This window comes from Plecotus auritus, assembly GCF_963455305.1.
Source record: "Plecotus auritus genome assembly, chromosome: 3".
Lineage (NCBI taxonomy): Eukaryota > Metazoa > Chordata > Mammalia > Chiroptera > Vespertilionidae > Plecotus > Plecotus auritus.
The window spans coordinates 164,665,725-164,691,028 of record NC_137772.1 but is presented as its reverse complement, the minus strand read 5'-3'; the positions used below and the strand labels follow the sequence as shown (position 1 = coordinate 164,691,028).

Below are 25,304 nucleotides of genomic sequence, written 5' to 3'. Positions count from 1 at the left end.
ACACAAATTCCTCAGCAAGGAGTTGGAAAGTCCCAGGCCTGATCTATGGAAACAATTAAGATTCAAGAAATTAAAAAAAAAAAAAAATACCTCACCCCATCATCATCATCATGAAAGAATAGAGAGAGACACACACACACATAGATAGCATTCCCTGAAATAAATCTCAGGCTTAGTAGAAGGTGGGTGCTCACACTTTCTGAGGCATGATCCCCAACGTTCCAACCCGTAGACAAATTGGCAGCTTGACAGACGAAGAGTCTTCTGCCAGTTACACCTGAAAATGGCTGCCCCAGCATTCCAGATAAAATAAATATGATTACATGCCCAAAATAGGCAATGGCCACTTAGGAGGCCTATTGAAGGAACCAAAAGAAACAACACTCAGTAGCAGCCTTTAGGTTTTGCTTTTGCTGAGTATCCAGACCTGTTAACTAAAGCGGTAACTGAAACCTATTGATCCTCTTGAAACACAGCCGGAGGCCTTTGGGCAGCAAACTCTCCATCGGGGCTGGGAAGAGGTGGCGCCATCTGGAACTCTGCTGGGGCACTTCCCAGTCCTGCCCTGCCAAGAGGCATCCCAGCTTTCTTCCTTCTGATCTTCCAATCCCCTGAGTTGTTTTCATGACAGTTTATTTCCATGTATTAAAGGAATGACATATACAGAAATGTCATCTCCTGAGCCCAGTCGGTCATTAGATATCCGCCATCCTCTGTCCTTCAGGACACCACGGGCACGCATCACCAGGTCCTGAGCTGCCAGTGTGTACCTGTGCAGGGAGAAGCAAGAGCGAGACCATTAGTGCAGCTCCAGGCAAAAGCTGGGGTCAGGCAAGGCTAGAAAGGAGGTCTCACTACAGCTACATAAACAGTTTTTGGATACTCTTAAAGTCTCAAAAGACTAGGTCACCTTTTTCTACATGTGGGATGCCTAATATAAATTACTAGAGGCCCGGTGCATGAAATTTGTGCAAGGGGGGGGGGGTTGTCCCTTAGCCCAGCCTGTGCCCTCTTGTAGTCCGGGACCCCTTGGAGGATGTTGCCTGCTGGCTTAGGCCCGATCCCCAAGGATCGGGCCTAAGCTGGCAGTCAGACACCCCTCTCGCAGTCTGGGGCTCTCGCAGTCTAGGACCCCTGGCTCCTTACCACCTGCCTGCAGCAGAGGTGGGAGAGACTCCTGCCACCGCCGCTGCACTTGCTAGTTGTGAGTCGGCTTCTGGCTGAGTGGCACTCCACCTGTGGGAGTGCATTGACCACCAGGGGGTGGCTGCTGCATTGAGTGTCTGCCCCCTGGTGGTCAGTGCGCGTCATAGTGACCGGTCGTTCTGTCGTTTGGTCAATTTGCATATTAGGGTTTTATCATAGTAGGTCCTCAGGTTATGTTGGAGATCTGTTCCTACGGCGCGACGTAACACGATTTTCGCCATAAGTCGGAACCCACCTACATAAGCATTACGTAACTCACATGGAGCAGTAATGAAGTGAAACAGTAAAAAAAATTTAAAAGAAAGATAATTCCTGACCTTTACTTGTGGTAAATAATAAAAAACAAAGCACATATGTACATGTCGAAATGACAGAACCTTTTTTTTTATAAATAAATGGGAGACGGCGATGTAACCATGAAATGACATATGTCACGTCCAACGTAACCTGAGGACTGCCTGTATAGGATTTTTTAGATGGTAGGTGGACAAGTCACCAGGTGCATTAAATAACCCAAATTAATGTGTTGTTCAGTCCTCTTTTGAGGTTTATAATGATAAGGACAGAGTCTCAGTTTGGCGCACAGACTTGCTCAGCCTCAGGGTTTTCCATGGCAAACAGTGTCTAGCTAAAAAAGTACACGGGAAAAATAAGACCTTTTATTTTCAGTTATGCGTATTTTTAGGACCACATTCCTTTTAGGACAAAGGATAGTCATTTTCCATTTATGGTGGGGGTAAAATTTGCTTTTTAAAAATGAGTTGATTTAAAAAAATATTAATGATATACATGTAGCATAGAAATATAGTAAAAATGGAAAGGTTTTACTGGTAAATCCTGGTCTGTGTGAGCTGTTCCACCCACCCTTATCTATGCTACACTCTCCTCTTGACCAATGTCAGTGAGGGATGCTCCAAAAACTTGAAAATAAGACTGTTCACTGAGATTTAAACTCTAAACTTAAGAAAAAAGAATAAATGGCCTGGCTGCCATGGCTCAGGAAGTCACAGTTCAATTCCCAGTCAGGGCATATGCCCAGGTTGCAGGCTTGATCCCCAGTGTGAGACATGTGGGAGGTAGCCGATCAATGATTCTCTCATCATTGATGTTTCTCTCTCTCCCCTCCCTCACCTTCTCTCTCTCCCCCCCTTTTTCTCTCCCTCCCTCCCTCTCTGAAGTTAATAAAAACATATTGAAAAAATAACTGATATAAGCTGATGGGAAGTATTAACACATAGTGAAAGACAAACGTGGGAGGTGATTTGGGTGGGTGTGGGCATAGGTTAACCTCGAGGCAAAAAACCTGAGACAAAACATTGGCAGGTGCCTACAGAAATACTGATTAGGGCAGAGAGTCTTTGCTGGCAGACTTCAAAGAAATTTAGTTTCACCAGTAGGACCATATTTATTGTGGATGGATTACTCTCTTAAACAGGATTCACCTTTTTCTGATTTCATGTTCACCAATAATCTGTTTATGATCTGCCTCCCTGTACAGGCCTGTCTACAGGGAAAGACTAAGCTAATCACTGGTAGTTTTAGAATATCAGTCAGTTATATTTTTCCGTATAAATGTCAACTGGCATTTTGGTTTGCAGATCAATCTTGTGAGCTTGGTTAAGGTGAGCCAAGTTCTGATAATGAATCTGTTCTTTGTATGCTGATTAAACTAGTTTCTGAACCTGAAAAGCTAAAAACCAGACTCCGGTAAATCACCAAGATAATAAATGCCATCCTACAAGGAAGGCCTCCTAGAAGCCAGCCCCTGGACCTTTAAAAGAGACATGCTGATATTACCAGTGGCCTTTCCCTCCTTGGAATGTCTTTGCCTTGCTTTCAAATTGTGTTATGGAATTAGAAAACCAGAAACTCTCCATTTCTTCTGTTAAAACCCTTTATGAGTTTATCAGTTCTCATGTTAAAAGAGATCTGCATCTAGCCCCATGGTTGCATTGTTTAAGACCAAGGTCTGTAGGGAAAGATCTCAATCTTGTTAAGATTCCAGGTTGTAGAGTCTATGAAACTCAAGTTTACTTAGACAGCCCAGGTAGCAGACAGAAGGTGACAGAGCAGAGACTGTTTTAGTTCACATACAACAAATGCTTTTTCTTCTGGAGGATAGGTGTTAAGTGGGAAGGAGAGATACCCCTTTTTCTATTGGTATTGAAAAAATTATCAGCTTAGAGGCAGAAATCTGTTCCACCTGAGGGCTAGGTAGCCCTCTCTTCCAGTTCTTCTGTTGAGATCAGGAAATAAACAGGCCTCCAAAGAGGTCTTTGGCTAAAGAGACAAATAAATGTCCCTAAATTTACATACTATAGCTCATATACTATATTCAGTAGAGTTTCTCAGATGCTCTTGGTTACTCTTGGTTTTATATTAAGTCGTACATCTGAGATTTAACCACATATGGAAAGGCTACTATAAATATACGGGTGATGTTTATTATTCTGGTGATTAGCCTTTCAAATTCAGAAACTTGGCTAAGTTAATATACCGAGTAGATTCATCTGTCAGGGTTGAGCGCACCTTAATCCAGTTTATGAGCAGACTAGACATAGAAAATTATGGCAAATTATGGGAAAAGATCATTGACAGTAAAAGAAAGATATTCAAAGATATAAAAAAAAAAAAACATAAAAGAACTCGAGATAGCTCCTATTGCTAGTGTAGAGGCAAATAGTCCTATAGGCCTCAACAGGTCCTGTATTCAAGGGACAATAACCGAGAGGTCAAGGTTAAACAATGTCCAACTGGTTTTATTTAAGTCATGAAAGAGTATCATTCATAGTTAAAGGCAATAGACCACCCTGATATTGCTATTGCTAGTGACTTTGGGTATTGTAAAAATGGGTCAAAATTAGCTTTGGTATTTTAATATTATTGTTTTAAATTCTCACCTAAGGAATGAGAATATTTTTTCCACTGATTTTTTAGAGTAGAGGGGGAGGGGAGAGAGAAAGATCGATGTGAAGAGACACATTGACTGGTTGCCTCCCACAAATGCTCTGACTGGGGCCAGGCTTGAACCTGCAACCCTCTGCATGCCAATGCTCTAACCACTGACCATGCTGGCCAGGGCTAGCTTTGGTATTTTATTATTTTTTTTAGCTTTGATATTTTAAAAGGCAGTATTAGGTTACCTCAAAAAGATGGTTACCCAGGAAATTCATTTCCCTGAAGGCTCTAGATAATTAAAAGTTTTATTCTTTTAAAAAAAATGTTTTTATTGATTTTAGGGAGAAAGGGAAAGGGGGAGATAGAAACATCAATGATGAGAGAGAATCATTGATCAGCTGTCTCCTGCGCCCCGCCCCCCCCCCCCACCCCCTGGCCCTCCCTCAACGGGGATTGAGCCTGAAACCTGGGCACGTGCCCTGACCCGGAATCGAACTGTGACCTCCTGGTTCAGGGGTTTACGCTCAACCACATTGGCCAGGCTAAAGTTTTATTCTTAAAAGTGGTTGTTGCCTATTCTAAGATAATTTCCCTTGAACCTGCATTTCTCTTACCATCCATTGTCCTCCCTTCAGTGTTAAACTTCTTGAGAGAGAGAAATCCATTCTTGCTCCCTTGGTTTCTTCCCATTTTTTGCCTTAATCTCTTAGCAGTAGGCCCAATACTCAATTAGTCTATTCTCTTAAAGCTTGACCTAAAGGCTTCTTCTCAATACTCATTCTGCTCTCACCCTTTCTCCACACAGATACTGCTGATCATCTTCTTTATCTTTGAAGTCTCATATCCTTTCTTCTTGAATTCTCCTCTTGGAGCTGCCATGCCACCACACACTTTTAAGTTTTCTTCCTGTGTCTGGACTTCCATGACACATGGCACAAGTTCTCTCCAATGCCTCTTCCTAATTTCTTTTGCAGCCCCCAATTAAGACTTAGGAAGAAGTCAATAAATGTTAACTTTTCACTTCCAAGGTGGGTCTTTGCCCTCTATCATCCTTAATTAATGGTATCCTCAGTCTCTTAGGCAAGAAACCATAGTCATTTTCAATGCTAACTCTCACCCTGATGTTTTTCTTTCTTTTTAAGTACTCACCTGAGAATATATTTTTCATTGATTCTAGAGACAGATGAAGGGAGAGTGAGGGAGAGAGAACATCAATGTGAGAGAAAAATATCAAATGGTTGCCTCTAAGTACACACCCCCACCAGGGATTGAACCCGCAACTTGGGTATGTGCCCTGACTGTGAATCAAACCTGTGACCCTTTGGTGCACTGGACAATGCTCTAACCAACTGAGCCACACTGGCTAGGGCTCACCCTGATATTTTCAATAATAAATCCATAAGGCAGAGTAGGACTTCTACACTTTTTATTATTTTAAGTGTATTTTATTAGTGGTACATGGTTAAAGATAACCTTATAGTGATTAAGATATAAGTTACTGGTAAATCTGTTTTGCCATCACTCATAAACACAGATAGGTTAATAGATAGACACATTTATTTCGTACTTTCTATTTCTTATGTTTTCTTTTCCTTCATTCCCGTATCTGTCGGATTGACAGCTTTGATATATTTTTCTTCCCTCTACTGGTTTAGAAATGTTAGTTTATTATTTTTATTCTTTTAGCAGTTATGCTTAAATTTTCCATATATGAATTAATCAATATTTATGTTCCCCTCTTGAAAATAAAGGATCTTAGAATGCCCTCTTTCATCTTTCATGTTACTACCTACTATCTTAATTTCAACTTGTTTTTCAAGACTACTAGCCACTATCCTCATTTATAACTTATATAAAGAAACCAACATACTAACTTCTTTGCCTTTTGAAGTTCATTCCTTCCTTCTGGATTTGATTTTCTTCTGTTGAAGTACTTCAGGGGTTTGTGAGGGATAAACTCACCCAATCTTTGGACCACAAAATTCTTTATTTTTGCCTTTAATATTGGATGATAGCTTTATTGGATATAGAACATTAGATTGGCCATTATTTCCCATCAGCAGTTTGGAAATAATATTCTGTTTACTTCTTTTGTTGAGGAGAAGTCTGTTTTGTATAATTTCTTTATGAGATGTGTTTTCTCACAGGTCACTTTTAAATTGTTGTTTTTGTTTTGTTGTTGATGGTAGGAAATTCCACTAAGACTGGGGTGGGGAACGTCCAGCCAACAGGCTGTGTAAGGCCCAAGAAATCATTTGGTCTGGCTCTGCCAAGGCATTATGGTGAGTTAATTAAATGTTTGACCAAATATAGCAGGCTAATTTTTAAGATGATAATTTTGTATGGCCCACAAATGATGTTATAAATATCCAAATGGCCCTTGGCAGAAAAAAGGTTCTCCACCCCTGCACCAAGACATAGTTCGGCTAACAATGAGGATTCCTTTTTCTTTATTTATCCTGGTTGGAAATTTAGCTTTACACTTCTTCAAACTGAGAAGATAGTTGATTCTGGAAAAATCTCAGCTGTGAATTTTGGAATTGGAATATTTCCTCCCTTCTGTTTTTTATATTTTTTCCATAAACTTCTATTAGATCTTCTTTTTACCCTCTAGATTCCAGCTTCTTTTCTGTTTTCTTTTTTAGCTGCCTGTAATATCTTTCAATTCACCTATTCCTACTTTAGCAGTTTACTATTCAATCCATTCAGTGAGTTACTTTATTACAATGACTTCTTTTTCATCATTGTGAATTTATATTTTGTTCTTTTCCAAAGCCACCTCTTCTTACCTTCCAATTCTATTGCATGCGTTTAAAGTTTCTATCAACCCATTCTATTAGGTTTTGGGGAGTGCTGGAGGGATGGCTCCATTATATCTCACTAGAGGCCTGATGCATAAAATTCGTGCAAGGGGTTCGGCCCTTGCAGCCACGGAAGCTTGCCTCGGCCCTTGTAGCCTCAGCTTCATCTGGAAGGTTGTCCGGAAGGTCGTTCAGCTGTCCGGTCTAATTAGCATATTACTCTTTTATTATTATAGATTATTCCTTCTCAATGTGAATTTGAAGGTAAGATATAAGCTTCTCTTAAGCAGGGGTTTAGACATTGTAAACACTATGTGCCCTGGGCTATCTATAGAGATTTTAAAGTTTGCCTTTATGTACTTGGGGACACCCTGGGTTCTTCCAGCCCTAGAACATGTTTTGTTAATTTCTTGGCTTAGGATCTCCATACCACTGGAGCGGTGTGAAGTTTCACTTCACACTTTTACTGTGTTGTGGGTCTACCCAGCCATTTCTCTCTCCTTTTAAAAACTCTCTTCCATCGGCTTCTAGTGATCACCCAGGACCCATGTGCTTCAAGGAAGACCAGCCCCAACCTGAGTGGGAAGTTTAGGGAGAATCCCTAGGTCCTCTTCCAACACTGTTGCCAGGAGCTCAGACTCTTCCACAAACCTTCTCTTTGCCAGGCTTTTCTAATGAGCAGTCTGCATAGGTAACTGAAGAGAAAGATTAGATGCTACATTCAATAACTTAACAGTGCAACTGAACTCTAGGCCCAGTTTCCTGACGGTTCCTTCTCACTACAGGAGGTCTGTATCGAAATGAAGTCAGAAACAGCTTTCAGGTAAATTGAGGCCACTAGCAGGGAGCTTTCCTCATAAACTGATCAACTCAACAAAACCCCAGGAACTCAACTCTTGGGAGGTGTTTTGCCCTGGCACCAGTACTCAGCCAAGCTGGGGGCCATTTCAGAGCTCACTAGCACCCATATTCCAGGGCCAACTTGCTCCATGCATGAAACCATTAGCAAGGCTGCTTTATATCAAGGCTGGTACAAGAAGAAACAACTTCTGGTGGAAAGAACTGCTTCTCCTCTCTCCCATTTTGTTCTCCAGTTTCTATCTGCAAGGGCTGCTTGGTTTGCTGACAATGAAAGAAGATGCTTAATGTGGCAGTAAAATAGGAGGGCTCTACGGGTTTGGTACTGAGGCTGAACACAAGGGTGTACACATGCCACAGACTGAAGGGTGTAGGGAGCGGTGGGAGAAAATTTGAGTCAAAACATGCAGGAGAGTAGCAAAGAATACAGTACAGCTGAAGGCAGTGAACAGGAAGTGGGATCTGGGATCCAGCAGCCAGGACTCTGAGGCAGGCTGAGGAGCCTGGCGATTCTGGAAGCTGGCTGAGGAGTGTAGGGCCACTACTGAAAGCCTACTTCAGAATCCTGATTCGACCGCATCAGAGAAATGTGGGAGTCATTTGAAGTACTCTCTCTCCTAATGAAGAGTCTCTCTGGGAGATGATTTTGTATTTTGAGAACATTTTTTGCTTCTCTGGCTGAAGCTTCCAATATTGATCAGCAAAGCTCTGCTGAAAGAAATGGCTGCTGGGGAGGGATCTGACTTGGCACACTTCACAGGGCTTGGCTCTGAGAGGGAGGGAGCAGAGAAAGGCCAGCAGGGAAGGGAAGAAAAGCAAAAAGGGAAGAGGGGCTGAAGAACTACAGGAAGGCCAGAAGTCCTTTCACAACCATTGCCTCTAATGTCAGGGTGGAGGAGACTGATAAATCCTCCATTGTCTCTGCTGTCCTTGCTGTTTCTGTGGCTGTTCTCAGTTCTTTCACCTCCTCTGTGGAGCACACAAAGGGCTCAGGGGTGGGCGGGGGTTACCTAGGGTCCAATTCTGGCTTTACCACGGCCCGATGGGTGGCTCTGGAAAAGTTCCTCAGCTTCTTGGAGCCCCCTTTTCTTTCTTATAAATCTGGGATAATAGTAGTGCAGACCTCAAAGGTTCCTGCCAGGAATAAAGGAGGTCCTTCTCATAAAGCACTCAGCCCAGTGCCTGGCACCTGGTCAGGGGTCAGTGAAGGTGAGCTGTCATTTTACTCACTAGACATAAAATGTCTCTCTCCTCTCCCAAGAGTTTGGCCTTAAGTCATCCACCTCTTGTAGAATCTTGTTTCCCACCAGCCCACATCTGAATCAGCACCGGAGTGTCAAAAATAGGTCCATTTCAGGCCTCAGGCTGCAACCATGCCTGAAAGTCTCAATAGTTCTAGTTGGGTGGGAACTTCTATTTGCCATTTGGATGGTATAGACAGGGTCTTACAAGAGTGGCAGGAACTGGGGGATTAATAGGTCCCAAATATTTGCATATAAAAGGCGGCCTCCATCTGCTGATGCCCTGCAGTAATACAGTGTGATGGGAAAAGGAGGAGGAATCCTCTTTGCATTCTGAGCAGGCCTCTTAGATTTAAGAGGTAGAAAAGCTCTCCCAGGCTTTGGAACATTGGCAGGGATCTATGGTGACTGGATGGGTGGGGGTGGGAGGTAACTTGGAGAGGGCTCTTTGTTGTGCTCAGACCCTGGCAACTTATCAGGGAGGAGGCATGTCTTCGGCTCAGGGCTGGGAGCTGAGCCACACATGTCCCTCGCCCTGCCCAGAAGCTGCTCATGCCCAAGGTGCGGGGACTCCACTCAGGAAATATACTGAGACACGGGAATCATGACAGCTGCTGTCTGCAACACTGTCACTGTGTCCCGCAAGGGTTTGTGTGCCAGCTGGTACAAGCTCAAAGACTGGGGAGAGCTCCCCTCCTCCACAGGAAAGGGTAAGACTGCCGGCCAGGCACTGCCCATCTTTCTGCCCCTGGCACCAGCACCCCGGTTTCTTAGGTTGTGCATGTTTATTTTAGTTGGAATCCCAAACATTTCAGTGTGAATGTTCATAATAGACCATTTCCTTCTCAATCCTTCCTGGCAAACCCTTTAAAATGCCCCGATGCTTCAACCAAGTGGCCACACAGCCCCGCTCCAACGCCACATAAACAGCACCGAGGAAAGGCGGGCCTGGCGTGTGCTGCTCAGAGGCTGTCATGAGCAGGGTCACAGGCTGGCTTCCCAATTCCCAGGGACCTGAATATGCTAAACACTGAGAGAGAAAAATGCAGATTTTATCTAGTCTTCAAACTCGAGATCAAACAGAAATGACATTTGTAAGACCTGTAACTGATGGGGGAGGGGAGGCTTCCTTTTTGCATTTGAGGCCTAGTTTTTGAAAACCATATGGTGCTGGTAGAAATTAGTTCGGCTAACTCATGGAAAGATTTCATAAAAAAAAACCTTTGTCTTCTGCCAGAATAAATTTCATATTATCAGTGTAACACAAACTAGCATTTAATACCTACATTAGTATCCTGCTGTCAGTGTTTGGTGGGTGTTTTACTATTAACTCTCCACTGATGACTGTCTTCCCTAGCAAGGCACATGGTTTTCTGAGCCTCAGAGAGCATGGATGTGAAGAACAGCATTTGAAACGTGACCATCAAGAAAGCTTCTCTCCTTAGGGAAATGCTTTACAGAGTTTACAGTATATTGGTATTTATAGACTTAACTAGAGGCCCGGTGCAAGAAATTCGTGCAGGGGGCGGGGAGGGAGTCCCCTCAGCCCAGCCTGCACCCTCTCCAATCTGGGACCCTTTAGGGGATGTCCAACTGCCAGTTTGGGGCCAAAACCGGCATTTGGGCATCCCTCTCACAATCTGGGACTGCTGGCTCCTAACTGCTCACCTGCCTGCCTGCCTGATTGCCCCTAACTGTCCCCCCTGCTAGCCTGATCACCCCTAACCACCTCTGCCTGCCAGCCTGCTCGCCCCTAACTGTCCCCATACCGGCCTGGTTGCCCCCAACTGCCCCCCCTGCCCACCTGGTCACTCCTTAGTGCCCCCTGCCAGTCTGGTTGCCCCCAACTGCCCCCCTCTGCTGTCCTGGTCACCCCCAACTTCCTCCTGTGCTGGCCTGGTTACCCCTCACTGCCCTCCTCTGCTGGCCTGGTCACCCCTCACTGCCCTCCTCTGCTGGCCTGGTCACCCCTCACTGCCCCCCCTGCCAGACTGGTTGCCCCACATAGTCTGCTGGTCAGTCATTTGGTTGTCCCTCGCTAACCCCCCTGCCGGCCTGGTCGCCCCATGCAGCCTGCTGTTTGACTGTTACTATGAGGGCATTGTGACCAATTTGCATATTACCCTTTTATTAGTATAGATACCCCATAACAAGCCCCTCGGGTATCATGGCAGGGGGACTGAGGGCTGTTAGGTACAAGCTACAGAGATGAGATTTCCGCAGACAGGTTTTGGGAAGTGCAGGACCGAGCAGCAAAGCCTTGCAAAGTTCCACCTGGGCATTTTGAATGTGAATCCATGCCACATTTTCATGTGTGGTTACCTGCTCTTTGGCCCTCATTCCTCTGGACGTTGCCCATGACCTTTCCTTTTAGTAATAGTAATCATTTATTCCTTTCTGACAAAATATCAAGCATCTTCTTTGAGTGTTTACATCCTTGCCCCCATTTCTGAATATTGTTTCCAGGAGACTCACCCCCAAACCTCCAGCCTCACAGGGGGAGAGCCAATCCCAGGTGTGCTGCCTCAGGATCTTCAGGCCTCAAAAGAAAATTTTACTGGAATTATAGAGACCTACAGGCTGTGCAGCCCACCCTCCGTGACTTTAGCAACCCCCTCTCGAATGTTAGTTTGTATATTTCCTCTGAACAGTTCATTTCATGACCCCACATCCATAGAACTGCCAGCCCTGCTACACTGCAGGGCAAACTCCAATAAAAAGGAAAGAGAGAAAGAAACCCCTTGCCTCACTCACATGCTGGCTTGTCCACAGAGCCTCCTTTTAATTTTCTAGCTCCTTTGCAGGACAGTTCAAAATAGCAAAAGGACTTACTACACTGGGGTTAAGAAGCTCTCACAGCTAATTTTTACCCATCTCTGCCAAGAGGATGGTGCAAGGGTTAGAACTTCACAAACTCATCTTTATGCTAATCATCTCTTCCCTCACAACTCACTCTGGAGAGTGAGATGCTATTTTAAATTTCTTATTGGAAATGATGTCACAAGAGGAAGACTATGCTGGCAGTTTGTTGAGAATGACTGGGAAGAAAGAGAAAAAATAAAAATAAAAAGCAAAGGCGAAAAACAACGCCTACACATAATATAAACAAAAGCCAAATAATCCAACAGCCAAACCCCAAAATCCCGCCTGTCACAAGGCGAAGGCCCTGCCCCTTTCTGTCCTAAATTTCTAGACAAAACTGGGTGAACCTGGCAAAACTTAGTCAAACAGGCCCATTCAAAACCTCAAATGAAGAAACATTTTGTTGTTCTTCATACTTGCTTTGTTGTCTTTCCTCTCTCTCAGGCGGCCCACAATAGGCTGACCTTATTTGCTCAGCCTCCTCAGGCTTGCCCCAGGGACCCTCCACTCCCTGACTCCCAGGATTAAACAGGCAAACCTGTGGTCCTGGTACATTGGGGAGAATTGAATCCTTCTGGCTGAGGAAAGGATTCTGGAGCCTCTGGAATTATAGTGGGTCTCTCTTCATCATAAAAATGATGATTTAGGCTAAAACTTACTAGGATGACTGACTTCCACTCGTATTTCTATTGTGCATAGAACAGTTCAGAACAGTTCCTGTTGGGAGGGCACCAGCAGGCCACCTCTCGTGCGGCTTTTGGGCCTGAGCTCTCTGTGGACACACTGAGCCAGGGCTTGAGTGTGGTGCCCTCCTTCCAAATTACACACATATGCGTGCAAACATGTCACCATGAAAGAGAACATCGTTTTATGCAATTCTTAAGTCTGATTTTCCAATATGGCTTAAATTAGTAATTAGTAAGGAACACACATGGGTAGGGAAATAATCCCCGTCTCATGTTTTTGCCATCTGATTGTACAGGATGTTTTCTGATTAGTAACGGCACACCTCAGCCATTACTGACTGTTGGGTTCCTTGAATGGGTCATGTTCTCCCCTCCAATTCCACCTCACCCCTGCATTTCCTGGCTTATCTGTATTTATTCCTCAGGTTGAAGTTTAGACATCCCTTGCTCTAGGTTTGGTTCCCCTCTTCAATCACTCATATTGTAACTTCCTTATGCTTCTGTAACCCTCTCTGGAATTTAAACTCCAAGAGGGCAGGGACCAGGTCTATTTTCTTCAAAATCTTCCCCAGGGTCCAGCAGGCCTTGGCTCATAGAGTAAGCCCTTAATATTTCCCAAATGAATGAATCTGAATCAGTCTTTTGGCAAAGAGAACAGCTTTGCCCTGAAGTTCTGTCTTAAGACCTCAAAAACCAACCAGAATTTTTCTGACCTTCAGCCTGATAACCTATGTTACCAATAAAGTTATGCTCATTTTGTAGCTTTTCCTGTCAACTCTTTCATCTGTTTGACACAGGGCTCTTTCTCAGGCATTGGTTTGTAATCTGCTCTGAAAGGCAAACTGAAGAACTTTTTTGTTTCTGCCCTGTTGGTTCCACGGAGATCACTGTAAGCCCTGCTGCGGCATTTCTCACGAACCCAGGAGGCTGCTCTGACGTGGCATGCACCTGCCCAGTGACAACCCTACCCATAGGTTATCACTCCCTGGAGGGCACATTTGTTGCCATGGAGAGAAACAGGCTGGTGAGCAAGAGCAGGCCAGCTTGGAAAGATTAAAAAAAAAAAAAAGATGTTGGGTGCCTTTTCACTCATACCTGTCAGCTGGCTTTACAAAGCTTTTATAAAAATAATCACAGTAGTGATAATCAACATAAGAATGTTGCTAATAAGCAGGATATAAAACACAGATTAAAACTAAAACCTCAACAGGAGGGAGAAACCAAGATGGTGGCATAGGTAAGCACCTAAACTGCTGCCTCGCACAACAATTTTAAAACTACAACTAAAAGACAGAACGGACACCATCCAGAACCACAGGAAAGCTGGCTGAGTGAAAATTCTACAACTAGAAGGAAAGAGAAAAGCTCACAGAGAATTGGAGGTACGGCAAAGGATCTTTGTGCGCGCAGAGAGGAAGGGCTGCTGAGAGCCTGGCTGACTTTCTCTGGCGGAAGGGGGAAGGAAGCCCCCGACCGCACTGAACCCCAGTTCTGACTGCACTGAACCCCAGTTCCAGGCGAGTCCCTGGGGATCCACGCTCTTACGGGGGGAGTCTGGACTCTCGGGCGGAGACTCGGGAGCTGGGGAAGGCAGAAGTCTGAAAGTGCGTGCGTGCCAGTGCGCACAAAGGCTGTGGAGGTTGGCACAGGCTTTCCCTAGTGGAAGGGAGTTGGAGGCTCCTGACTGCACTGAGCCCCAGTTCTGACTGCACTGAACCCCGGTTCCAGGCGAGCCCCTGGGGACCCACGCTCTTGTGGGGGGAATCTGGACTCTCGGGCGGAGACTCGGGAGCTGGGGAAGGCGGAGGACTGAAGGCGCGCACGTGCCAGTGCACACAAAGGCTGCGGAGGTTGCCACAGGCTTTCCCTAGTGGAGGGGAGTCAGAGGCTTCTGACTGCACTGAGCCCCAGTTCTGACTGCAATGAACCCCAGTTCCAGGCGAGCCCCTGGGGACCCATGCTCTTGTGGGGGGAGTCTGGACTCTCGGGCGGAGACTCGGGAGCCGGGGAAGGCAGAGATCTGAAGGGGCGCGCAAGGGCAAGGCTGACAGGAAGCCAAGACTGAGACTCCACCCAATCCAAGCTGAGCACAGAGGCTATTGAAATTTGGCAAGTCTAATCCTATAAGGCTGTCTCCAGCACCGAACTTCTCCCCGCATAGACACAGCTGATCTTTACAGCCAACTGGCCTGGAGGTCAATTCTTCCCAGTGATACCAACAACAATCAAGACTTAATTACAACAAGGCTGTACACACAGTCCACAAAGGGGTGCACCAAGAGTGTCCACCTCAGGTTAACTGGGGAGGCAGACCCACTGGGCCATATTGGAAACCTAGCACACAAATATACCGTACCAACTCAGGGAAGCAGTGAAAATGTGGCGTCAAATAATCAGATCACAAACTAAAGAAATGGAGGAAAACAAATGACTGGATATAGAATTCAAAACCACGGTTATAAGGCTTTTCAAGAATATCCTAGAAAAGGCCGATAAATATAACGAGACCCTCGAAGATATGAAAAAGGACCAACTAGAAATTAAACATACACTGACTGAAATAAAAAATATTATACAGAGAGCCAAAAACAGACTAGAGGAACACAAAAATCAAGTCAAAGAATTGAAACACAAAGAAGCAAAAAACACTCAACCGAAAAAGCAAAAAGCAAAAAAAAAAAAAAGTCCAAAAAGTTGAAGATGGTGTAAAGAAGACTCTGGGACAACTTCAAGGGTACCAACATCAGAATTATGGGGTGCCAGAAGAAGAGAGACAGCAAGATACTGAAAACCTATTTGAAGAAATAATGACCCGAAAACTTCCCCCACCTGGTGAAAGAAATAGACTTACAAGTCCAGGAAGCGCACAGAACCCCAAACAAAAGGAACCCAAAGAGGACCACACCAAGACACATCATAATTAAAATGCCAAGAGCAAAAGACAAAGAGAGAATATTAAAAGCAGCAAGAGAAAAACAGTTAATTACCTACAAGGGAGCACCCATACGACTGTCAGCTGATTTCTCAACAGAAACTATGCAGGCCAGACGGGAGTGGCAAGAAATTTTCAATGTGATGAATAGCAAGAACCTACAACCAAGATTACTCTACCCAGCAAAGCTATCATTCAGAATTGAAGGGCAGATAAAGAGCTTCACAGATAAGAAAAAGCTAAAGGAGTTCATCACCACCAAACCAGTATTATATGAAATGCTGAAAGGTATTCTTAAAGAAGAGGAAGAAGAAAAAAGTAAAGATAAAATTATGAACAACAAATACATATCTATCAACAAGTGAACCTAAAAATCAAGTGAATTAAAAACCTGAGGAACAGAATAAACTGGTGAATATAATAGAATCAGGGCATAGAAAGGGAGTGGACTGATAATTCTCAGGGGGAAAGGGGTATGGGGGGTTCAGGAAGAGACTGGACAAAAATCATACACCTATGGATGAGGACAGTGGGGGGAGGTAAGGGCAGAAGGTGGGGTGGGAACTGGGTGGAGGGGAGCTATGGGGGGAAAAAGGAGAAACTATTGCAATAATCTGAATAAAGATTTATTAAAATAAAAAAAAATAAATAAAACCTCAACAGGAGAAAAAACATTCAAATTTAAATAAATAATCTTTAATTGCAGCACCATCAATTCCTGTGCACCTGAGCAAAATGATTATGCCAAACAATTCGAGGAAGAGAGACAGGATAGCTTCACTTTCTTCCTCAAAGAATTTTGTTGTTGTGAAATATAAGAAACATGCAAAAATAGCCACAAACAGAATAACAACAACAAATACCCACTGGTGCTCACTGTATAGCAGGCACTTCACTTTATATACACGTGAGAGAAGTGCTATGGGCACCCCCGCGTTACAGAGGCGGAGTCCCAGGCACTGGAGGATTCAGGAGCTTCCCTAAGTTCCCATGTATCAAAGGAACAGAACCAGGATTTGAGCTCGGGCAGTCTGACTACAGATTCCACACTATTAACCACTGGACTTCACTGCCTCTCACAGTTTACACACAAATGAGTGTATATTACATATATGCATTTTAACATGAACTGGCAGGCACCAGTCATCTAGCTAAAGGAACAGAGCACTACCAGTAAGTATCTTAAAGACTCCTGTGTGCCCCTCCTCAAGCACATACCCCACTCTCTCTGCCACCTCTCCTCCCAAGGCAACCGTTATCCTGAATTTTAGGTTATTTCTCTTGCTCTTTGTTATAGTTTTAATATCTACAGGTCCCAATGATACACTGCTAGTTTTCTTCATGTAAATAGAATCACAACATGTGTATTCTTCTGTGACTTGCCTGTTCAACTCAACATTATGTTTTTGAGATTTTCCCTGTTAATGAGCACAAATTTGGGTCATTCCCCTTTGTGAGCTGTATTTTATTCTTTGTTTATCCATCCTACGATTGGACATGTACAATAATTTATTTTTGTAATAGAAACAATTCTGTGGATGTCTTTTTACATGACTCAAATTTTAGCAGCACCAGAATCACCAGGATGGTTTGGAAAAACACAAGTCCTGGTCCTACCATTGGAGTTTTATTTAGTAGATTTGAGGAGGGGCCTGAGAATTTGCATTTCTAACAAGTTTTCAGATGATGCTGATGCCATGTGGCCCAAAGACCCCACTTTCAGATCCACTACTCTTGGGTACAGACCTAGGTGTAGGACGGTATGTGTAGGCTCTGCTTTACCAGATATTCAGTATGTCTTCAGAATCTTTCTATAAATTTGCAAAGCCATCTGCAGTCCTTCCACATTTTTAATTTATACTATTCAATTTAAGATTTTTTTCCATATATTTATTGGCCATTAATTTTCTGTGTGATGACTGGTTCTTGCTCATTTTTCTATTGGATTTTTAAAAACATTTTCTTTTTTGATCTAGGAGAATCATTAAATTTTATGGATATCAATATCTCTTTAGTTATACAAGTTGCAAAAATCTTCTCCCAGTTCATGGCTTGTCATTTTATTCTCTTTACTAGAGGCCCGGTGCACGAAATTCATGACCTGGGCGGGGGGTGTCCCCTCAGCCTGGCCTGTGCCCTCTTGCAGTCCGGGACCCCTTGGGGGATGTCCACCTGCCGTCTTAGGCCCGAGCTGGCAGTCAGACATCCCTCTCACAGTCCGGGACTCCTCGCTCCTTACTGCCCGCTTGCTCGCTGCTCCTTACCGCTCAGCTAGCTGCTCCTTAGTGCTGCTGTGGAGGTGGGAGAGGCTCCCGCCACCTCCGCTGTGTGCCAGTCATGAGCCCGGCTTCTGGCTGAGTGGCACTCCCCATGTGGGAGTGCACTGACCACCAGGGGGCAGCTCCTGTGTTAAGCATCTGCCCCCCGCCCCCCGGTGGTCAGTGCATGTCATAGCGACCGGTTATTCCGCCGTTCAGTCGATTTGCACATTAGGGATTTATTATAAAGGATGTTGTCTTTTGAAGAAACAAACTTGGTAAGTTTAATCTAGTCAGGGGTATCAGTCTTTAATTGTGCTTTCTGTGTCCTCAGAAATCCTTTCCTATTCTGAGATTATAAAGATAGTTTATTATATGCTATTTTCTAAAAGTTGTATTTATTTTTGCCTTCCACATGTAAGTCTTAATTTGCCTGGACTTGATTTTAGTGTATAATGTAAGAGAAGGATGAAATCTTATATTTTTTCTACACTGTCTTAATTGTTCTGATTTTGTGTTAATATCTAGAAAGGTATGACTCATACAGAAACGTCACAAACATTCTTGGCATTTTTTCCCCACGTATGTCTAAAATCAGCTTATGAAGTTCCTCAAAAACTCCATTGGAATTTTGGTTATAAACTGTACTGATTCTAGGTCAATTTAGGGAGAATTAGTATTTTTACAATGTTCCCATTAATTAATAGGTATATCTTCATAATATCATCTTATATTTAATTGCTACTGCATCTGGATTATTATTATTTTTTTTATTCCTAATATTGTTTATTTGTAAGTGCCCTCCACCCCTTTATTCTTGATTAGCCTTATGGGGAAATTTTATCTACTTTTTAAAATTTGCTTCTTTGTGTTTTTTTTTGGGGGGTGGTAAAATATACAAAACATAACATTTACCACTTTAACCATCTTTTAGTATACAGTTCTGTGGCATTAAGTGCATTCACATTGTTGTGCAGCCATCACCCCATCCATCTCCAAAAACTTTTCATCTTCCCAAATGGAAACTCTGTCCATTAAACAACAACTCCCCATCTCTAACCCTACCCCCAACCCTTGTCAACCACCATTTCACTTTCTGTCTTTATGAATTTGACTACTCTAGGCACCTCATATAAATGGAATTATACAATATTTGTCCTTCTGTGACTTACCATGTCTTTAAGGTTCATCATTTGTATAGTATGTGTGAGAATTTCTTTTCTTTTTAAGGTTAATATTCCATTGCATGCATATACTATTTATTTTTATTCATTCATTTGTCTGTGGATACTTAGGCTGCTTCTACTTTTTTCTTCTGTGGATAATGCTACCATGAACCTGGGTGTATAAATATCTCTTTGAGTTCCTCTTTCACTTCATTTGGGTATATATCCAGAGGTAGAATTGCTGGGTCATATGGTAATTATGTTTAATTTTTTAAGGAAGTACTATATAATTTCCCACAGCTGTACTATTTTATATTCTCAGCAGCAATGCAAAAGGGTTCCAATTTTTCTATATCCTCACCAACACTTATTTTGTGTCTGTGTGTTTTTAAAAGAGCCATCCGAATGAGTGTGAGATGGTATCCCATTGTGGTTTTGATTTCTATTTCCCTAATACATTAGCTGTTTCAAATTTTGGCTTTGTCGTTTATTTTCATTGTATATTTGTTCTCTATTTTGTTATATTTAATTTTTCCTTTCATTACTTCTCCTGGGTTTATTGTGCTGTTTTCACTTCCTAAATAAAATTGTTGAATTAAGGACCACAGACCTAAACTTTTAAATTAGGACAGCTGCTTACTGACAGCCTGCACACGGGAAAAGAACACAATCCACAATTACACAGCTCCACTCCTTCGGCTCCTTAGAACCTTAAGTTACAAGAATTCTTTTCTATGTTTACGTTGATAATATGGGCAGAACTAGCCCCGTAATACAAGTCAGCCTCAAGGTCTGATCTGAGAAATACTGTTCTTTATGGTTAAGGGTCTCTTTTTCCTTTTCTGTGGTCAAGAATCTAAAACTTAGGGGTAGAGGTTCCTTACGATACAGGGCACAGCTCTGTAAAAATTTACCCAATGACATGGAGGGGATATAGTCACTTCTGGCAGGTCAGGGGTGAGTGGAGTCTTCATCTATGTATAGCTCATCAAATTAGAAAAGGCTCAAAATTCAGCCTTTAAAGTTTTGATATGTAGCATTCTTCTTATTGTTCATGCCCAAGTAATTTCTAATTTTTCTTTTTTTTTTTACTTAAAAGTAAAAGCTTTTATTTTTTTTTATTTATTTTTTTAAAAAATATATTTTATTGATTTTTTTACAGAGAGGAAGGGAGAGAGAGAGAGAGAGAGAGTCAGAAACATCGATGGGAGAGAAACATCGATCAGCCGCCTCCTGCACACCTCCTACTGGGGATGTGCCCACAACCAAGGTACATGCCCTTGACCGGAATCGAACCTGGGACCTTTCAGTCCACAGGCCGATGCTCTATCCACTGAGCCAAACCAGTTAGGGCTAAAAGTAAAAACTTTTAGAAGTTTGGTTTTTAATTCCATGTAGATTATCTCTCCCTTGACTAGTTTGAAAGTTATACTTTCTATTTCCCTGAGTATTTTTCTTTGCTATTTAACCAGCAATTTTCAACCTTTTTCATCTTGTGGCACACATGAACTAATTGCTAAAATTCTGCAGCACACCAAAAAATATATTTTATTTTTCGTCAGTCTGACCAAAAAAGGCATAATTTTGATTCATTCACACTGGATGGCTATTGTTGTGTTGGCTATTTTCATTGTTGTATTTGACAATTATTTGAGGTAAATGCCCCTGACTAAACAACCAGGTATTGAATGTTTTAAAAATTCTTGTGGCACATATGATGAAAATTGCTTATTTAAACACATTTACTTAAGAGTTTAAAGTTAAACGTTTTGTCCTCTTCTCAAATAGAACCTCAGCATATTTTACTGAGTACTATCCCCTTACCCCCTCTCATTTTTAATACCACACATCACATTCTTATAACTTTTTTATATAGTCAGTGTATGTTTAAGTATACCTACATATTTACTAATATCTTAGTAATCCATCTTACTTCTCAGAACTTCCATCTGGGATCATTTCCTCTTACCTGAATACATCTTTCAGAATTTTCTTCAGAGGAGGTTGGTTGGCAGTAAAATTTTTGTTTTGCCCCAAAATGTCTTTATTGCATCCTCTTTATTGATATTTTTACTACACATGAAAATGCTAAAAATTGAGCTATTTTCCTATCCTACTGAAGATATAATTTCACTATCTTTTGGTTCCTATTGTTTTTAAAAACTCAACTGTCAGTCTAAATGCTATTCTTATGTATCTGTTTTATCTTTCTAGCTGCTTTTAGTATCTTTTTGTTTGTTTAAAGTTTTTCAGTTTCATTATAAAATGCCCATTATAATTTTATTTTCATTTCTTCTTTGTTGGTCTTTCTGGATCTTAAGGTTAGTATTACTTAAAAATTCTAGAACATTTTTTTCTTCCCATCTGCTAGAGAATTTCCTTTTGGAATTCTAATGACAGTATCTTAGGTTATCCTCCTAGTTTCTTAAGCTCATTTCACATTTTTCCTTCTCTTTGTCTCTCTGAGCCATATTCTGGATTATTTAGATCTATTTCCCGTTCACTAGTGTTCTCTTCAACTTTCTCTAATCTCTTTACTCCAGTGATTTTAGTTCCTATTTTTATATTTTTCATCTCCAGAAGTTTCACTTCCTTATTTTTAAAATCTCTGCAGATATTTTATAGTCTTTTATACTTGTTCATATTTTCAATGCTTTTAAAAACCTTTCTGAAACATGTAAAACTATTTATATTTTTGTGTGATATTTCCAATAATGAAGTATTTACAGGCCCAACTTTGCTGACTGCTGCTTCTGCTGGCTTTACTCATGGAGACTTGTGTCCTTGTGTTCTAACTGAAAACTGTTTCTCCACAGGAGATTTCCGTTCGTATCTGAGAGTCACCTAGGGTTGTTTAGGGTAGCTACATTGCCATTATGCCATAAGAGAATATCTACTTTAATTCTCTCCTTTCTCAATGTTTCTCCAAAGAAGTAGTTCCCCAGTGGATGAAAATATACTTTGGAGGATATGAACTAAGATACTGAAATCTCTTACAAATGAAATTCTTTACCATTTGTACCTGGGTTCTACTTAGGATTTTCATTGGCTGTGAATGTACCTCTGATAGGAAGTATAGTCCCTTCTGCAGTTTGGTTACTAAATCATCCCTATTAGCTCTGCTATAAATCATGAATGTTGAAAATGCATGATTATTATTAATTTCAGTCACATTATAAAATACTGCTTAAGAACTAACCCTATAATCATAGAGATGCACAAACCTGTGAGGGTCATCAGGATCACAGTTAGGAAGAAACTGAGTGATTGCTTCTGCCACTTCTTCATTTGATAAAACATCCCACAGTCCATCCGTTGCCAGGATCAGCACATCATCTGCTCCATGCTCATATTTGGAGAGATCGTAGACTCTTACCTGAAACGAACGGGAACACTTTGGCTTAAGAGGCTGTAAGCACATCATTCCCCCTAACGAACTGACTTCTGATCTCCAGTTCCTTTTCCTGCCCAGTCCAGTGGTTTGCAGGTATGCACTGCGAGGTACTCATTGTGCAGCAAGCTTTGTGGGCAGGGCAGCTGCCTTTGGAGACTTGTTGTACAGATATATGGGCCTACCTGATGGGCTTAATAGTTTGACAAAAAAGAAATTAGTTGCCTGGCAGGTGTTGCTCAGTGGTTGAGCGTCCACCTATGAACCAGGAGGTCATGGTTTGTTTCCCAGTTGGTCTGCCCAGGTTGCATGCTCGATCCCCAGTAGGGAGTGTGCAGGAGGCAGCTGATCAATGATTCTCTCTCATCATTGATGTCTCTATCTCTTCCTCCCTATCCCTTCTTCTCTGAAACCAATGAACTGAAAATGTAATGCCTGAAATGTTGCTGGAACACTGACTTACAATAGATACTATGCTAGCCAGAGGCTTGCTTCCTTCTTTTCTTTGCATGTCCATTCCACAAACATTAAGAGCCTGCTCTGGGCCAGGTGCTCTAAGTCCAAAGATGAAGAGATTTCCCTGCTTCTGAGTTCTCAGTGTGGGGGTGAGATAAGGCCAGTCTAGGATCCTTAGTAGCTGCTCTTTATGTATTGGCCTGGGACAAAGGAAGGACCACTTTATTCAATGCACTTATTCATCACCTTTTGGCTTACCTGTTTGTTGCCCAGGGGACTCATCTCATGTAGGAATGGAGCTCTAAGGCTACACTGAGGTTTGAGGAGCCTCAATGTAGCCTAAGTTACAACAGACACATGCTCACATGCTAAGTCTGAATCTCCTAAGCGTGTCTTGGCAAATTTTAAGCCTTTACTCATCTCTAGTACCTAGAATGACTTGGGTATTTAAACATCCACCTAAAATCTCTGAAAAGAACAGCGTAATCTTGGCAAAACCAGTAAGAATAAAAATCAAGCCTTATTTAGGTTAGGTCACAACTCTATATTCACCCTGCTTTGGCTGGGTGGGGGGAGGAGGAGTTGGGGACTTAATTGTTGTTCCCTCCTAATTTGGCAGAACCAGCAACTGCCTACACCACCTCATAAACTGAGGACAACGGCAGATCAATTTCACCAATCTTCCAGCTCCTACAACCCCCTCATTGCTCTATTCTATTTTCTAAAAACAAGCCTGAGTGAAAGCTGTGGGTGAGGGGAGGGAAGAGAGAGGGTGGAGGAGGCAGTGTGAGCAGCTGCTCCCAGGCCCCATCACAATCATTACATCATCTCAGGTCTAGAGAGAATACAAATTTTAAGAGGTCTACAAACTGCTCAAATCCATGTCTTTGAAAGCCAAGCTTATGTTTTAGAAAAGTTTTCCCAGGCCAGTGACACCCTGCCAACGGGACTGGTCCTGTGGACTAAGCCTACACCCAGCAGCAGAAAACAAAGTGCACCACACCTACCCACGGAGCCCTTGGAAAGTGAGCAGGATTGAAAAGCAGCCTCCAGGACCCAGGCTGCTAGGCCTGTGACGGAGATGGGAGCAATTAGCTAATGGCCCAGTGTGCAGACCACACTCAGGGGAAAAGCACTCAGGGGTATATAGTACCCCTTTTAACACTTCCTCAAAAGGCATGTTCACTTAAGGATGTTTACATTCCGGAGAAGGCAGGGTGCCTTATGAGGCCAAATTAAAGAAAATAAGAGGGAGGATCTTAAGTTTAAAGACCAGAAAGTCTCAAATGCCAGAATTCTATCCTTAGGCCACAGAATTCATGTGGTCCAATTTTCACTCTACAGAAGCAACCAAATCCCCTTAGAGTTGCGTTCTGTGGTTCCCGGGTGCCTTAGAGCAGTGCTTCTCATATGCATAGAATCAGCTGGGGATCTTGCTAAAATGCAGATTCTAACTCTGTTCTGGGGTGAGTTGAGAGGCTGTATTTCTAATTTGTTCCCTCATGCTCCGAGACTGCAGGTCCATGGACCGCACTTTGAGTACCAGGCTGTAGGGAAATCAAGGGCTTAGTAGCCTCCATGGTGCCTACATAGTTATCCCCCGGGGTAGGCTCAAGAGAAGATAGCAGAGGTCACTCCTGGGCTCCCAACTTCAAGTCCTGGCTCACTGTGTATGCAATAACTTTAAGAGAGACTGCTGGCTTCCTACTGAGGAATTTCTACAATGAATTTCTGTGATAATTCGAGCACCAAAGGATAGAAAATGTTAACTAAAGGGAAATGGGTAGATATATGGAGGTTAGGTGGCCCAATCTTATGCTTATAGCTAAATAGCAGATTCTATCTGCCTTCCAGGTCCTTCTAAAAGAGAGGTTTCTAGGTCTGAATATTCCATTCAATTTCAGGATCCGCCCTATGTGTAGGATGCCAAAATCTCTTCAAGTACTTTCTGCTGGCCCCAAAATGTGGAGATCTGAGTTATTCAAGCTGAAGCTCTCCTGCCCACTACTCAACTGGAAATCTGGTGAACAGAATGGATGTGGGTTGATAAATAGAAATATGTTAGAAAACACTCCTTTTCAATTGTCAATAAATTGAATCCTCCCTTAATTCCACTATTCACATTTCCACACACAGCTCTCTAATGCAGTTTCATTAGCCAACATAAAAATCCCTTTCAATACCATTCTCCAACTAATTTTTATGTAAATAATAAAAAGCTGGTCTCAACCGTATTCCCTGAGGCACTTCCCTAATTAACATCCTTTTAGGTTTCTTTTTACTGCTACCCTTTGTTTCCTGCCCTTTAGACAATTTCCAAAGGACTTTGCCAACTTTCCACTTACAACTCATGTCTTATACATTAACCTGTGATGCAGAACATTTTGTGAGAAAGCTTTCAGAAAAATTGGACTTCCATGCAAGACATCCCACTGGATGCTTGACCTCCTCAGCAGCAAGGGCTTCAAAGGATTCCAGCGGGCTCTGGAGTCCTGACCTTCCCTCTCTGAAGCTGCAGTTGGCCCTCCTCGGTCAGACCACACTCGTCT

General features: G+C 42.6%; 1 protein-coding gene across 1 annotated transcript in view; it reads right to left on the bottom strand.

The window, feature by feature from the left end:
* Positions 1-487: 487 nt before the first annotated feature.
* The window catches only part of PPM1H (protein phosphatase, Mg2+/Mn2+ dependent 1H), a 248,213-nt gene continuing 223,396 nt past the window's right edge, over positions 488-25,304 (bottom strand). The window contains exons 9-10 of the mRNA XM_080659590.1: positions 22,133-22,284; positions 488-770 (exon numbers count right to left, since the gene is read on the bottom strand). Coding sequence (XP_080515716.1) covers positions 623-770; positions 22,133-22,284 — 300 coding nt within the window. The 3' untranslated portion in view covers positions 488-622. The remainder of the gene's footprint in view (positions 771-22,132; positions 22,285-25,304) is intronic.